Consider the following 17,833-nt stretch of genomic DNA (forward strand, 5'->3'; position numbering starts at 1 on the left):
CCGAGTGGCGCGATACGAGCTTGTAGGTCTGCTATTTTTGAAAAATCGAAGAACGACTGACATTTTTTTGAATCTGATCTCAGGTCAGAATGGGTTAATCAGACCAGTGTGTGTCCAGTGGAAACCTCGTATGAATCTGATCTCAGGTCAGAATGGGTTAATGATCACTTCATAATCAAATCTAAATACCCACATCTTTTCTCTGTTTGAGGATGCCCCCTGGATCATGTCCCCTCTGTCTAGTCAACTCCATGTATTCACAATCACACATTCTTTCTGATGTTATTGTGCTTCTTACTGTGATTTGCTTGTTGTTAACCCATTCTGACCTGAGATCAGATTCTAAAAATGTCAGTCGTTCTTCGATTCTTTTTTTTTAGCAGACTGCAGTCTGCTATTTTTAAATAGCTAAAGCATAACATGATGCTGACACCAAAATGGGTGCCCGGTCAGAATGGGTTAAATGTGCTATTATGAATAAAGATGACTTGACTTGAGGATGTGTCACCTCAGAGTGGACAGACAGACAGACAGACAGACAGACAGACAGACAGACAGACAGACAGACAGACGTCTCACCTCAGAGGTCAGAGCAGAGTTGTGGCAGCAGTGAGGATCACACACCAATGCTAGCAGCAGTCTGCTGGTCAGACCACCTCTGTGTGCAGAGAACATGCTTCAGTTATGGCTCGTACAACCATGCCCGATATTTGCTCCGATTATGCTGTCGGGGAGCATTTTTGGCGCTCGCCGGCAAAACCCCCGATCTGACGCAAGATCGGGCTTCGATCGCCGAGGTTTTGCTCGCTGTGTGTGAACGGCCCTGCGAGAAGATATAGCGCCGATAAAAGTGCTCGCCGACGCCTTCCCGACCAATATGGCAGCCAAGTCTATATGGACTTTTAATGACGTACCACTTGTGATGTCATGTGGCAGCCAAGTCTATGGACTTTTAATTATTTGTTTTCTTTACAATCAGCCCCAAAAGACAGGGCCCCATGCAAGTCTATGGACTTTATGTCTGTTTAAATTAGTGAGGCGCTCGGCCCTTCACATGCTGTGATTGTTGCCAATGCATGGCTTTTGAAGATTACGTCATGGCAGCCAAGTATATGGGATATCTTTTTGTTTAGAGCACCTGTGACGTCTATGGACTTTAATGTGTTTAGGACAGACAGACAGACAGACAGACAGACAGACAGACAGGCAGACAGACAGACAGACAGACAGACAGACAGACAGACAGACAGACAGACAGACAGACAGACAGACAGACAGACAGACAGACAGACAGGCAGTCAGCATGGCGTGTCTACTTGGCTCCACCTCAGTTTCTCTGAACATGAGAACCAGAGTCTGAACGACAACAGTACACAATCTGAAATACACACACACACACACACACACACACACACACACACACACACACACACACACACACACACAGTACACCAAAAAAAGTTAAAACACATACAGTGCGAACAATGGAAAGCATTACCGCCACATTAATGTCACATTAATGAGGGATGACATCAAAAGGTGACTTAGAATTGGCAAGAATTGAAAGTATATGAATAAAATATCAGAAACCTCGTAACTCCACATTTCAATGTTTTATGTCCAGAGTCACTGCAGCACAGAACTGGACTTGAACCTGAGTGTTGCATAGCAGTGGCCCAGCATATCCCACTTAGGGTCTGATAGACGGACTGACAGATTAAAATAAGCAACTGTGAAGATACCCATATGGGGAAAAAAATAGAAGAAACATATATGTTGTCCTGTTACCTCCAATAGTAAGTCTTTATATTTTATATGTATGTCATTTACATGTATGTCATGTAAAGTACATACTAGATTTTATATGTGAACTCTTGAAAGTGCTTTGACTGTTATATATATATATAGTTCCTATAAATTACAAAATTATATAAGTTTCTTATATCTGCTTTGACTGTCATATATATTAACATATTAACTACAAGTTTCATGTAAAACATATACAAATGTAGCTATTTTTTTCCCATATGGGTAATTGTGTTTGTTGAAGTCATCGCTTGTGTCACCTGAACAGATAATCTCCGGTCAGCTAATGATTGTCTTCCACACTCTGTTAGTGAAGACTCAGATCCAACCCACCATACAGGTTATTCCATAGATTCCATATAAACAGCAGAGCCACAGTCCATACACACTACATTTGATGACCTCTGTGTACCTTTATACAACAAAACAACTACTGCTCTCTCAAACCCTGGTGTGATGAATGCTTATTATAATAATAATAATAATAAAACTTTATTTGTATAGCACCTTTCATGACATGAAATGCAGCTCAAAGTGCTTTACAGAGCAATGGAGAGGAAAAAATAAAATAAAAGCAAGGCTTAAACATTAAAAAACAAGAGCAGTAATGCAATACAGTGAGGACAAGGGTGTAGAAGTGGGTCTTGAGCTGTGCTTTAAAAATGTCTACAGAGGCTGCCTGTCGAATTAAGGTACAGTATTTCTTAGTTGCCATTTCTTTAGGCAAAGCGAGCAGGCCAGCAGTGGAAGACCTTTTATGGAGCGCTGAAGTCACGTTAATACAAAGTATGAAACACAGGGCAGGAGTTCACCTACTGCTCAGAGCCATTGGTTATTATTTAATTTGAATCGGCTGGATGGAGATCTTGTAAGGGAAATAGGCACTATAGACAGTGTTGTGTTCCCACAGTATTATTGACTTATTGACTGACACAGATCACTCGAATGAATGTTATTGAACGACTGACAACAGAATTAAGTGGAACACTGGAAACTCTGGGTCCATGGACCCCTCCTTTCCCTCTACACCAAATGTCTTCACCGAAAAGATCAGATTGACCGGCTCATGTTCTGTGTTTGAGACACATATCTGAGACCCTGTAGTGTAGATTTACCAGCTCATGTTCTGTGTTTGAGACCCATATCTGAGACCCTGTAGTGTAGATTGACCGGCTCATGTTCTGTGTTTGAGACACATATCTGAGACCCTGTAGTGTAGATTGACCGGCTCATGTTCTGTGTTTGAGACACATATCTGAGACCCTGTAGTGTAGATTGACTGTTTTAGCTGGATGTTGGCCTGTTGTGATGTGAATTGGGACACCAGGGTTCCTGTATATGTGGTTTATACATTTCTAGAAATTAACACAGTAAAAATCCTCAGTGTTTATTTAATTCATCAGAGTGCACAAATATAACCAAATGGAACCCTTTCGGTTAAATTTGTACAATTAGATTTCAATTAACATTGAGGATTTCACTGTAACCAGTGAGTGAGTAATGATTGTGCTGGTTAAATCAGTCTTTCCCAAAATTAGATTAAATCTGCCTCATTTGTGTCAGTTTCCTACAAAATATATAATATATATATTTGAAAGATTTTCTATATTTAAATAAATATTTAAAATAGCCGATTTGTAGATCGGCTATAGTAATTTTTCACAGTTTTTTAAATTGGGCTTAAGTGGTTTTGGGTGGTTTTGGTGTTTTAAGCATCACGTTATACTTTAGCTATTGAAAAATAACAGATTTACAAGCCGGTGCCGAACCACTGGCCTATAGTATAGCTTATTACATGGCTAGGTTGAATGCTTGATTCTGATTGGTCAATGGCTGAATTCAGCAGGTCTGTTTGTGAGTATATATACAGGTTTAATGTTTGTTTTTAGTTCAGTGTTTGTTTTAAAAACGCCATTAGTACTAACGCCACTAACCCATAGACTGTAAAAAATATGGACAAAGCGTTCGCCGGGTCTAACATGGACGTAAAATGAAGCCTGTTATTCCTGCACTGTAAGTCGCCATCTTTCTAGATCCGTTTGGTACCAGCTGGCCATTGGCTGGCTCCGTTTTGGACCAGCTGGCCATTGGCTGCCCAGACAACGAGGCGGGACTTCCCCCCTTCTTCTCCGTTGGTTTGTATTTTGACTCGAGTGGGAGGGGAATCCCGATCATAGACTGTAACGGTAGCCACGCCCCTCAGAACATATGCAATGGTTTTTTTTCTTTATGGTCATTTTTTTAATTAATGGGACCATAATTTTCCAAAAAGAATATTATGACATTAGAAATGAGACTTTAAACTAGTGACTGGAAGAAGAAAGTATTCATGACCATGTTTATTAAGGTAATACAGTCTAGGTGAAGTTGGGCCAAAATACATGGGCCTCTATGGAGCTATGGGGCTTTTTGGGTCCAGTCCAGCGCCACAACAGGCCATTATATGAACTACCGATTAAAAATGAGGGTTCACGCAATATCTGGCTGACTGCCCCCCTGCACTAACCCTAACCCTTGACAACGAAGGGAAAATGTACGTCATCTTGTCCCTAAACACAAACATTAAATGCCATTAACAATAAAGAGAATGTAATGTTTGTTTTACATCACCTATATAATCAACATGAGTTTTGATTACTTTAATATATTAGCGCCCCTCACTTCACACAGGTGTGATTAAGTTCTTACGGACCGCAAGAAATAAGTTCTTACGTAACCGTAACACAGACCGATGCCTAATCAAAGCCTCGGAGCACCAGCTGCGCCCGCTTGATTTACTGCCGTTTCCAACAAGACAGCCACGACGTAAACACACACGCAATGTTCATTTACAGCTAAACAATGGTTATGTTTATTATAATTAAAACATTGCTCTGAAAAATGTTTTTGAAAACATTTGAGCGAGAAGCTGGAGTTTAAAGTGTAACAACACATGGTATGATAGTTACACATTTTGTTGTTTTAAGCATTATGTTATACTTTAGCTATTGAAAAATAGCAGATCTATACAAGCTCATAGCGCGCCACCGCTATGAGCTTGTAGATCTATTTTTGAAAAATCGTGAAAATGTTTGAATATATTATACAGAGTGAACATTTTAACTCAAATCTTTGCTTCTGAGGGGTCCCTGGAACAACATATTTTCAGATGGGGGTCAGTGGCCAATTACTATATAATTTTGGGGTCCTTGACATGAAATATTGAGCACACAGAAACATAAGGTTTTTAAGAAAACTGTCAGGATTTTGAAGACATTTTTTTAATTTCGACGTCAGGCCAAAATGGGTTAGGAAAAAGAAAAATGTGTTCAACCAATCAAATCATCCGGAATGTCATTCCGGCCAATCGCAATGTTGTGTCCTCACCGTTTCCGTCTTCAATCTTTCTGCCCTCACTTTTAGCTTCAATGTTTGCGTTCTGGTCACACTCACCCTGAACAGCTGCTCATAGGAGGGTCACACTCACCCTGAAAAGCTGCTCATAGGAGGGACTAGCGCCCCTCAAAGAAGGGTCATAGGAGGGTCACACACCCTGAAAAGCTGCTCATAGGAGGGTCACACACACCCTGAAAAGCTGCTCATAGGAGGGTCACAATCACCCTGAAAAGCTGCTCATAGGAGGGTCACAATCACCCTGAAAAGCTGCTCATAGGAGGGTCACACTCACCCTGAAAAGCTGCTCATAGGAGGGTCACACACCCTGAAAAGCTGCTGATAGGAGGGACTAGCGCCCCTCAAAGAAGGGTCATAGGACATGATAGGAGGGTCAAAGAAGGCGTTCAACAGCATGAAATGTAAATATGTTTTTAATCAACACATCTCAAATATAACAACAAATATATAGTTATATAAGATAACAGCATTGTGACAACAGTGTTGTTTTGGGCAGCACATTTCTATTTTAGTTTTAGTCAGTCTTTGGAATAAAACATTTGGCGGGCCTTGAGGCGGTCGTAATGACTGTTTTTACACTGTTTTTTTACACAAAATAGCCGATCTACAAGCTCACGCTGCGACACACTGGACAACACATCATGTATAATATAGGATGCATCAGTGCTTCTCAAAGTCTTTGTCTCTCAGGGCACGACTCAGGTGGAGAGAAGTGGATTGGGTGGATGTTTATTGGAGGTGCCGTGCCCCGTCGCGGTCCATTTGGTTCCATTTGAACCATCTGGACCCAATGCACATCACACTGTGTGTGTGTGTGTGTGTGTGTGTGTGTGTGTGTGTGTGTGTGTGTGTGTGTGTGTGTGTGTGTGTGTGTGTGTGTGTGTGTGTGTGTGTGCATGTTTCCTTGAGGTATATGATTGTTATAGAATATAAATAGAATACAATACAATAGAAAAGCCAAAAACGAATCTTAAGAAAAAACATGTTGGGACCCCCCGAGGGTCTCGACCCACAGGTTGAGAACCACTGTGCTAATTTTACATGTCAACGACCCCAGATGACCCTAACGGTGATCCCAGATGACCCTAACGGTGACCCCAGATGACCCTAATGGTGACCCCAGATGACCCTAACGGTGACCCCAGATGACCCTAACGGTGACCCCAGATGACCCTAACGGTGACCCCAAATGACCCTAACAGTGACTCCATGGAAACCAAAACATATTGATTATGTAAACACCCCCCCCCCCCCACCACACCTGTTCCTGATTATTACATTATAATACAACACACTGTCTGTCTGTCCTCACAGCCTGTCTGTCTGTCCTAACAGCCTGTCTGTCTGTGCTCACAGCCTGTCTGTCTGTCCTCACAGCCTGTCTGTCTGTCCTCACAGCCTGTCTGTCTGTGCTCACAGCCTGTCTGTCTGTGCTCACAGCCTGTCTGTCTGTGCTCACAGCCTGTCTGTCTGTCCTCACAGCCTGTCTGTCTGTCCTAACAGCCTGTCTGTCTGTGCTCACAGCCTGTCTGTCTGTCCTCACAGCCTGTCTGTCTGTCCTAACAGCCTGTCTGTCTGTGCTCACAGCCTGTCTGTCTGTCCTCACAGCCTGTCTGTCTGTCCTCACAGCCTGTCTGTCTGTCCTCACAGCCTGTCTGTCTGTCCTCACAGCCTGTCTGTCCTCACAGCCTGTCTGTCCTCACAGCCTGTCTGTCCTCACAGCCTGTCTGTCCTCACAGCCTGTCTGTCCTCACACAGAGACACAGAGGAGTCAGGGAACAACTCAAACCCAGCGTAGAGCGGTTGAGTGAAGGTGGTTTCGAAGGTGTACAGGTGAGTCAGAGTGTCCTCTAACACTCTGTAGAAGGACAGAGTCCCAGCGGGACGGTCCAGGTACACGGCTACTCTGTTGGAGCCAGATGGACGGATAGGAAGGAAAGTCTGCTTATCATTGTGTTTGACAGAGTACCATCCTGTACCATCAGCACAGAGCAGACACCAGGACCGTTCATTCCCTCCAAGCACACAGTCCAGACCCGTTCCTTTCCTACCGATGTCTCCGTCAGCCACTCCTATCCAAACCTTTCCACTGAACTGTACCTCACTGTAGCAGCGTTCATCTAGACTCTCTGAACTCAGAACCTGAGGCCGTCTATCAAACCTGTCAGGATGATCAGGATATGAATGACTCTGACCATCCTTTGTCACCTTCCTGTTGTTCTCAGACAGAGAGAGGACATAGCATGCTGTGTTTGTGTCCAGAGTGAGACGCTGGAAATCTGATGAGAAAACAACACAGTACACATTAAATACTTCCTTCACTGAATGATACGTGCACGGAGCACGACCGCACGTGCACGTATCATCACACACACACACACACACACACACACACAAGCTCAAAGCGCGGCACGCAGTGATGCTTGTAGATCTGCTATTTTTAAATATAGCCAACGTATAAAATATGGATAAAGTGTTTAACCCATTTTGGGCGGGAACCCCTTTTGGTGTTAGCACTATGATATGCTTTAGCCATTGAAAAATAGAAGATCTACAAGCTCATTGCGCGCCACCGAGTGGCGCGCAATGAGCTTGTAGGTCTGCTATTTTTGAAAAATCGAAGAACGACTGACATAGGAACATAGCTTTTTCAGAAAACTGTCAGGATGTAGAAGAACATTTTTAGAATCTGATCTCAGGTCAGAATGGGTCAATATGAGTGTAATGCTGAATTAACACAATTAGCTGGGGACCCCCTGGAACCCTCCACGGACCCCCTGGAACCCCCCACAGACCGCCTGGAACAGACAGACAGACAGACAGACAGACAGACAGACAGACAGACAGACTCACGTGTTGTAAGGAGTTGAGGTTCACAGCGTTGAGGTTTAGTCCAGTGTTCTCCTCCATGATTCACACTGTAGGAAGTAGAACAACAATGAATGAAGTCAAAACCTGCTGCTTAATGTCTCACATCGGCCTGTTTTAGTCCCACCAAATATTTACTAAACACATTTTGTCATCATTCTCCCACAGACTCTGTCCAAACATCACTCGTTGGAAGAGGAGGTCGGACGCGGTTTTTATTATTTGTTTAATTCGAAGCACAGTTGCGTTCCGCTGACTTTGGGACTGGTTTGGGGAGGGAGGGGGGTTTGAATGTAATTATTGACTGTTGGTTTGAGTTTGTTTTCTTGTTTGTTTATTTCATTTAGTAGGGAAAGAGACAGGGAGAGACGTCATTGTGAAGTGAACTGTTTACCTGTGATTTCGTCAATTACAACTTCCTACATAAAGTGTTCAGAGTAAACCCCACGATCCTGCTGATTTATTCCTTAGTTAATCATTTGCCTTGCTGTGAAGAGGGCGATTGTTACACACTGATACTTCTATCATCTCTATAGATAGATTATAGACATGTTAAATATATCAATACTTCTATCCTCATGTCTTTAGACTATGATGTCCTTTAGAACACGGTTTAGATTCAGATGCTGTTTATCATTCTAGTATATCATGGTGAACATCATAACACTCACTGTAAATCACTGTATCAATCACTGTACATTCAAAATGTTAGAAATAGAACCATGGAACACACCGACTATACTATATATTAATGTTATAATACAGGGGTGGGCAACTTTGTACTTTCCCCCCTAAAAGAACGCTGGAGGCAGCTGCCACCAGGTTTATTGACTAACACTAAGACTAGACTAAGACTAGACGATTTCAGATGAGTAAAATAGGACTAAAACTAAAGCATGTGTTATTCAAAAGACTAAATTGGAATTAGCTCAAAATGAACACTGGCCAGGCTACCATATTGCAGCGTTGCAAACTGCATAATATTGCTGCCCTACAGAACAGATGTGAGTCAAGCAAGAACCCTCATGAAACAGAGGTGTTCAGAGAGCAACATCTAGTGGTCTATTGCACCTTTAAATCTGAGATTGTTTTGGGTCCATTTGGTTACAACGGAGCTTGTAATTTATTTTAAAATTGTCTATAGGCAACCTTAGGCACCAGTGCCAACATTGGCACAAATAAGGAGGGTGATCACTGGCACACTGCGGCATAAGTGTGTGAAAGAGCCTTTTTGGTTTAAAATAAACTATTAAAAAAAAAAAATGTATATATATATATATATATATATATGAAGTACCTCACATGTACTGTATGTAAATGGTGCATTTATATAGCACATTTATCCAAGGCGATTTACTACATGTGCATTACATTCACCCATTCACACACACATTCATACACCGATGACAGAGGTAAGTAATTACATCTAATTACATTCTACATTAATTAAAACTCAGAACAATAACCCACCTATCTCCCTAGTCAGAGTTCTGCTATATTTCCACCCTCACCCCAGAGGGACACTTATTACACATTACATTGCACACTACTGTCGTAGCAAAAACAGCCAATCTACAAGCTCACAACACGCCGCAATGTGACGCGTTTTGAGCTTGTGGATCAGCTATTTTTGCTATTATTTGAACTGAAATCCTGAATTATTCTTTTGGTATTTTTGAATTGGAATCCTGAAATGTAACATTTTTATTTAATTTCAAATGCATTTAACTTTATGAACCAAATACAAATACATTGGACATGAAAAATAGACATCAAAACAATAATATATCAATGTTCGGATATATATACCTGCGGGCCGCTTTAAGTGATGGTGGGGGCTGCATGTGGCCCCCGGGCCGCCAGTTGGCCCCCCATGTATGTTATATATAATCATGGAAACAGACACTATCTACTGTATATTAATCTATGTTATAGAACCATGGAACATAGACACTATCTACTGTATATTAATCTATGTTATAGAACCATGGAACATAGACACTATCTACTGTATATTAATCTATGTTATAGATTATAGAACCATGGAACATATACACTATCTACTGTATATTAAATCTCTGCTAGAATGAACCATGGATCATATGGTAATATGATATGATAATATAGGAAACTGCATTTATAAAGTGCTTTACATTACAATGTAGTTCACATTCACCCATCGATGGCAGAGGAAAACATGCATGCTCATCGGGAGCTGTTAGGGGTTCAGAGAGTCTTGCTCAAGGACACTTCGACATGTGGCAGCCAGGAGGAGCCGGGAATTTAACCTGGAACCTTTGACGGCCGCTCTACACAAGTCTACTCACTTGACAGTCTCCAGGGCAGCAGACAGCTTCTTCAGAGCAGAGTCTCCTAAGTGGCTGAAGTTCAAGTCCAGCTGTTTCAGCTGGGAGGAGGGGTTGGAGGTCACAGCTGAAGCCAGAGAAGAACAGCCTTCCTCTGTGACTCCACAGCCTGACAACCTGCAGAGAAATACACATTTAACAAAGTGCTGTGTTGATGTTCAAGTAGAGATCCACACAGAGAGAACACACATTCTTTACCCCAGGATCTGCAGTCCACACTGTGGACTCTTCAGTAACGCAGAGAGCTGGAGCAGTTGTGATTCCTGCAGGCAGATGAAACTGAGGTCCAATTCTTTCAGATGGAGAAGATTAGAGCTGAGAGCTGAGAGCAGAACTTCAAATCCTGTCTGTGTGAAGGTACAGCCAGCAAGTCTGTAATTACACATGAAATATCTGGACTGAATATCACAGTTTTGGAGTAAAGACCCCAAGAGATGGAAAGAGAAGGCAGGCAGGGATAATGTGAAGTAAATCATCATAATCTTAATCTTCCAACATAGGAATTGTGTGTGTGTGTAAGTGTGTGTGTGTGTGTGTGTGTGTGTGTGTGTGTGTGTGTGTGTGTGTGTGTGTGTGTGTGTGTGTGTGTAAGTGTGCGTGTGCGTGCGTGCCAACATGACTACATACTGTAATCACTGTACCCCATTAGTTCACATAATGATAATTCCCTAGTAGCCATGATGGATCACATATTGTAGTTACTGTACCGTAGCATTGATAATGATAATTCCCTAGCAGCCATGATGGATCACATATTGTAGTTACTGTACCGTAGCATTGATAATGATAATTCCCTAGCAGCCATGATGGATCACATATTGTAGTTACTGTACCGTAGCATTGATAATGATAATCCCCTAGCAGCCATGATGGATCACATATTGTAGTTACTGTACCGTATTGTGATGTGAGAGTGAGAACTAGACAACACAAACTCTGACCATATTATTATTCTAATCAGTGGGATACCATGATGTCAACTTTATTAACACTCTTATTATTAAGAATCAAACTATAAATAATAAAACAGAACTAATGTAAATAATAATGTGACCTCAGTATCTCCAGATGACAGTTTGGACTCTTCAATGCAGCAGAGAGCAGGTCCATGGATGGATCCGTTATGTCATTATAACTGATGTCCAATTCTCTTAGATGTGAAGGATTAGAGCTGAGAGCTGAAGCCACAATCTCATAGTCTGCCTTTCGGAGTTGACAGCCAACAAGTCTGTAAATGTAGATGATGTAAAATCAGTGATCATCAACACAGATTAGATCAAATTCATGTTCAATGAAATTAACTATAAAGTGTAATGTAAATGTACCAATGTCTAGTTGGTCAGATATTGACAGGTCATATAAGAACAGTCTAGTTGGTCAGATATTGACAGGTCATATAAGAACAGTCTAGTTGGCCCAGGCCGTAGCGTAACGGTCTGGGCACCGGACTGGTGATCCAGTCGCGGTGTGCCGCGGATTCGACTCCCGGACCCGACACGGCCTTTACCGCATGTCATCCCCCCATCTCTCTCCCGTTTCCTGTCAGCCTACTTTCTATCCCTTAAAAGAATCAATAAAGGCGTAAGCCGCAAAAAAATCTTAAAAAAAAAAAAAAGAACAGTCTAGTTGGTCAGATATTGACAGGTCATATAAGAACAGTCTAGTTGGTCAGATATTGACAGGTCATATAAGAACAGTCTAGTTGGTCAGATATTGACAGGTCAGATAAGAACAGGGAACCAGAAAACATCAAAGTGAAAGACAGATAATCTGTATTAATACTACAGTGTGTAACTTGCATTGATTGATCTATGAATGTTAAATTATTGTCTCCACCAGGCCGAAGGCCTAGGGGGAGAGTATGTTTTGCACTCCGTCCGTCCGTGTGTCCGTCCGTCCGTCCGTCCGTCCGTCCGTCCGTCCGTCCGTGAGGAGCTAATCTCGGCCACAGTTAACCCGGTCGATGCCACATTTTGCACACACACTCCCTGGATGCCAACGATGAACCTCTGCCCCAAACTTTCCAGAACGGCCTGTTATAGCGCCACCAGGAGGCCGCTTTGTGCAAAACAAGTTTTTGCACAGTACACCTACACATTTTGTCCAAACATCGCGCAAATTGGTACACAGTCTCTCTAGAGCCATTCAACGAAACCGGTCTTTCAGATTTCTCAGACTCCATCCTGATTGGCTAAGATTGGCTTCCAAAGTTCACAGGAGTGCTCAGTTTCAAACAAAATGCTGCAAATCATGAACACATCGCGTGATTTCCGTGAAATTGTGCACCCACATTCCCACTAGGCCCAGGACGAAATGCCACATGAACAATTTCAACTCAGCCTCAAGGTGGCGCTATAACTGGCCGAAAAGTGTTTTTACCTCTAACTGCACGGATCTGTGGATAACTTTGTATGCCAACTCCCTAGAGGCCAAGGAAAAACCTTTGTCTGGAATTTTTCACATCTGCTCTTTATAGCGCCACCAGGAGGCCCACATATGTAAAACACATTTTCTATTATTACTCCTTCAGATTTTATCCACATTTCACGCAAATCGCTACACATGATCTCCATAGTCATGTGATCAAGACAGCTTTGTTTGATTTCTCATATTCCATCCTGATTGGCCACGATTGGCTCCTACAGTTTTCAGGAGTAGCAAATGGCCACAACTCCTCAACGCAGCGTCCGATTGCGATGAAACTGTGCACGCATATTCCCACTAGGCTGAGGAAGAATCCTGGTGGAGACCTGTGCCGATTGGCACTTTATCTAGTTATTTATTATTTTTACTTTGTTCTCTGTGCGTGTCAGTCAGTTCCATTTAGGCAAAAATGCTGTATAAATATTGTGCACACACACACACACACACACACACACACACACACACACACACACACACACACACACACACACACACACACACACACACACACACACACACACACACACACACACACACACACACACACACACACACACACACACATTATTATAGTAATTAGGTGATGGTAGATTGATTCTAACAGGTTTTCTATCCACATGACTACTAACCGAGCCTTTCTGCTGTTCCTCACAGCTGGGAGTAGTCTGAATCTCGCCCCGAATGCTGGTGATGTGTTGTATTGGTCCAGGTCAAACTCCTCCAGAATCTTCTCGGACGTCATCAGCATGAAGGCCAGAGCTGAACACTGGCTCTGAGACAGTTCTGTCTTTGATCTGTCCGCTGACTTCAGGTACTGTTGGATCTCCTGATGTACTGAGAGGTCGTTCATCTCCATCAGACAGTGGAAGATGTTGATGAATCTGTCAGGAGAGAGACTCCAATCTTCCATTTTCATCTCCTTCAGGTTGTTGATGACTCTCTGGATGCTCTCTGGACTGTTCTCTGTGTGACCCAGCAGGCCTCCTAACAGACTCTGGTTGGACTCCAGCGAGAGGCCATGGAGGAAGCGGACAAAGAGGTCCAGGTGGCCGTTCTTACTCTTCAGGGCTTTTTCGCTGGCTCTCTGCAGGAAGTCCTCCAAGGAACTGACATCATCTCCCAGGAATGTCTTCAGTACCTTCATGTTCTTCTGTGTGAAACAGTGCATCAGGTAGACTGCAGCCAGGAACTCCTGGATGCTCAGATGAACAAAGCTGTAGATCTTTCTCTGAGCTCGAACAGTCTCTTCTTTGAAGATCTCTGTGCACACTCCCGAGTACAGCGTGGCGTGGTTCACATCGAGACCACACTCTTCCAGGTCTTCTTGGTAGAACATGACGCTGCCTTTCTCCAGATGTACAAACGCCAGCAGGCACAGCATCAGAAGAACATCCCTGTCAGTCACGCCATACTTCGTCATCATCTTTTTTATCATGATCGATATGAAGTGGCTGTACATCCCGGTCAGGTTGTTGGGCAGCTGTCCTGTCTTGCCTGTCTTCACCAGGTCCTCCACAACGGTAGCGGTCATCCAACAGAAGACTGGGATGTGACACATGATGTGGATGCTCTTTGATGTCTTCACGTGTGAGATGATGGTGCTGGCCAGCTCCTCATCATCACTGAACATCTTCCTGAAGAACTCCTCCTTCTGGGGGTCTGTGAACCCTCGTATTTCTGTCACCATGTCAACGCATTCAGGAGGGATCTGATTGGCTGCTGCAGGTCTGGTGGTTATCCAGAGGAGAGCCGAGGGGAGCAGATTCCTCTTGATGAGGTTCGTCAACAGCAGGCCCACCGATGATGTCACCGTGACATCAGAGACGACGTCATTGTTGTCGAAGGCGTCAGAATCGACGTCAATGTTCTGGAATTTCAGCGGAAACCTGCTTTCATCGAGACCATCGAAGATGAAGCCAACTTTCCAGGCAGCGAGCTGCTCTGCTGTGACCTTCTCTAACGTTGGATGGAAAACATGGATCAGTGAGAGAAGACTGTGCTGCTCATCTCGGACCAAGTTCAGCTCCCGGAATGCGAAGAGAACCAGGAGATTGATGTCTTGGTTCTCCAAACCTCTCGCCCAGTCCAGAGCGAACTTACGCACGGAGAATGTCTTCCCGATGCCAGCGATGCCAATGGTCAGAACTCTGCTGCTGGGTGTGTCTCTGCCAGGGAGGAGGGTCTTAAAGATGGCACGGCACTTGATTATGACGTCATAGATGGTCTTCATGCTGGAGGCGGTCTCAAGCTGCCACACCTCATGTTGCTGATTAACCCCTTCACTCCCTCCCGCTGATAGGTGGAGTTCTGTGTAGATGTCGGAGAGGGAGGAGGGCTCTTCAGTGACGTATGCCACATGATCAAGACCGTCGAAAGTGACCTTATAGACCTTTACATACTCCGGCAGACGGACATCTGATATGAGGAGACAATTAATACATGTTAAACATTATGCTTCATTTACAACTTTACATTGAACAATCCATAGCATTAAAACTACTATGTATATATATCCTACAGAAGATCTAAATTTGTAAAAGAAAAAAAGGAGAACATTGGCTAAAATAAACAACATTGGATCGTTTTTTTTGTCTAAATGTATGTGTTTATCATCAGTATTTGTATTTGGACATTGAGACAGGAATACAACAAGTATATTTAATCTGATGAGTCTGCTATTTAAACATTTCATTAATTGAAATAAAATGTTGGTGTAAAATGTGTCCAGTCTTACTGTGTCCAGGTGTGGTTCGACTGAATGTCTTCTGTCCAGGTGTGTTTCTGAATGTCTCTCTGTGGAGATGAAGACAATAGAATATATACATACATATGAAGACAATAGAATATATACATATAGATGAAGACAATAGAATATATACATATAGATGAAGACAATAGAATATATACATATAGATACATATATATGAAGACAATAGAATATATACATATAGATGAAAACAATAGAATATATACATATAGATCCATATGTATCTAACGGTTAATTTTCCAGCCGGGTAGCCGATGGCATTATCCGGTTAATTAACCGTTGTTGATTTTATTTTTATTTTTTTAATAGGCTACCCCAAATGTAATATGCATAGTATAGGCTACATAATTGAAGTTGGTAGATGAATGGTATAAATGTATTTATGCTCCTTTTTAAAAGACAAACTAAAGGTTGTTAAAGCAACATTTAACAATATAAATAAATTGTTGTAGGCTTAATCATTAATAAACAACGCATCGCATCTGCATGCATGCATCTGCGCGTCTACAGTACAGAGGTCCACCGGTTCTATTCCAAAACATAAATAAGTCCAGTCCAGATCTGAGCAGCCTATAGCCTAACTATAAAGCCACTGGACGCATGGGCTAAGCCTTTTTTAATTATTAAGGACGATCAGCATGCATGTCACCGTGTTCTGTTTGTTGACTTTTCGCTGACGAGAAACCCCTCAAACATGGATAGCACATGGCTAACTTGATAGCCGTAAGCCGTGCCAGTGTGGGGAGACGGAGTACAACAGAGAACTTTGGGACATTGAGGGGGCAGAAAACAGCCCCCGAGCAGCGCTGTTCATGCAGCCTGGAGTGTGACAAGCTGGGCGGCGCAAATAAAAGCAATTTTAGGCATGTGTGCAACATGACAACTGTTTTAAAGTATTGTACAGTGACAACTACAGTCTCTGTAATGTTTATTTTGTACTATTAATAAAAACAATCTAAAATAAAGGGATTTAAGATCAGAACACGCATTTATTATTATGCAAATTAACCGTAAAGCTGATAAGCATACTCGGATATTTCTTAACGGACGGCTAACCGGCTAGCCGGATACCCCCTGACATCGGGTATGGGCTCTGAGGAGAGAGGAGAGAACACGCCCCCAGCGCCCACAGCGGGAATCGAACCCAGGACCTTCTAGCTGTGAGGAGACACCACTACCGACTGTGCCACTGTCCCCCCTCTTGGTTTTATTTTTGATAAAGATTTTAAACTTATTAAACAAATCAGTTCCGTCGTTAAACCTCTCTTTTTCAATCATCGCCACGGTCAAATCCTACCTCCCCCTAAAAACAGCTGGAGATGGTTATCCATGCTTTGATTTCATCAAGAATAGATTATTGCAACTCTTTGTATATTGGCATCGACCAGGCGTCACTCAGGCGTTTACAGCTAGTGCAGAACACAGCTGCCCGCCTTCTCACCGGCACTATAAAATATGTTATAGTGTATATTGTATAGTGTTATAGTGTTGTATATATTTATAGGAGGGTTGACATACTGTGAATCAGGAGGTCCAGGTTCGTTACTGAACTCAGGAGGAAGGTTTTGAGACCAGTCACTCTTCACAGACAGAAGGCTGGGAGTTGGAGACTCTGCTCTGTGGTGGACACTTCTGGAATCATACAGACAGAAATACCAATACATAAACAACAGAGACAGTGAATAATACTACTAGAAATAATACTAAGTAAATAACAGACAGTAATTAGCATAACAGTAGCTTGTATTCCATGTAGTTAAAACTGTGCAATGGAATGATTTGCCCAAGGAGATAAAGACAAGTGCCTCTCTAAACACTTAAAACTTAGGTCAGGATGAGAAGGCTTTTTTTAGAATCCTGAATGGGCCTGTTGAATTGAGCAATTGCAACAGTTATCTCCAACACATTCCGACCAGGATTACTGCATGTTTTTGTGAGGGTACCACTACCTACCCTAGGGGACACGGGGGGAACATGTGAGGGTACCTACCCTAGGGGACACGGGGAGAAGAAAACACGGACGGGTGTCCGTCCGTGTCCGTGAGCAGCTAATCTGTGCACCCACATTCCCACTAGGCCGAGGACGAAATGCCACATTAACAATTTCAACTCAGCCTCAAGGTGGCGCTATAACTGGCCGAAAAGTGTTTTTACCTCTAACTGCACGGATCTGTGGATAACTTTGTATGCCAACTCCCTAGAGGCCAAG

General features: G+C 42.8%; 1 protein-coding gene across 1 annotated transcript; it reads right to left on the reverse strand.

The window, feature by feature from the left end:
• Positions 1–5,594: 5,594 nt before the first annotated feature.
• LOC310853138 (protein NLRC3-like) lies at positions 5,595–16,902 on the reverse strand (the record flags this gene model as incomplete). The annotated part of the gene is made up of 8 exons (XM_083757376.1): positions 5,595–7,478; positions 8,053–8,117; positions 10,395–10,550; positions 10,632–10,805; positions 11,488–11,661; positions 13,487–15,272; positions 15,592–15,650; positions 16,886–16,902. The coding sequence occupies 8 exons, from the start codon at positions 16,900–16,902 to the stop codon at positions 6,916–6,918; spliced, it is 2,994 nt and encodes a 997-aa protein (XP_083613502.1). The 3' UTR covers positions 5,595–6,915.
• Positions 16,903–17,833: the final 931 nt, after the last annotated feature.

The sequence above is a fragment of the Protomyctophum parallelum genome (genome assembly GCF_964188405.1).
Source record: "Protomyctophum parallelum genome assembly, chromosome: 22".
Taxonomy (NCBI): Eukaryota; Metazoa; Chordata; class Actinopteri; order Myctophiformes; family Myctophidae; genus Protomyctophum; species Protomyctophum parallelum.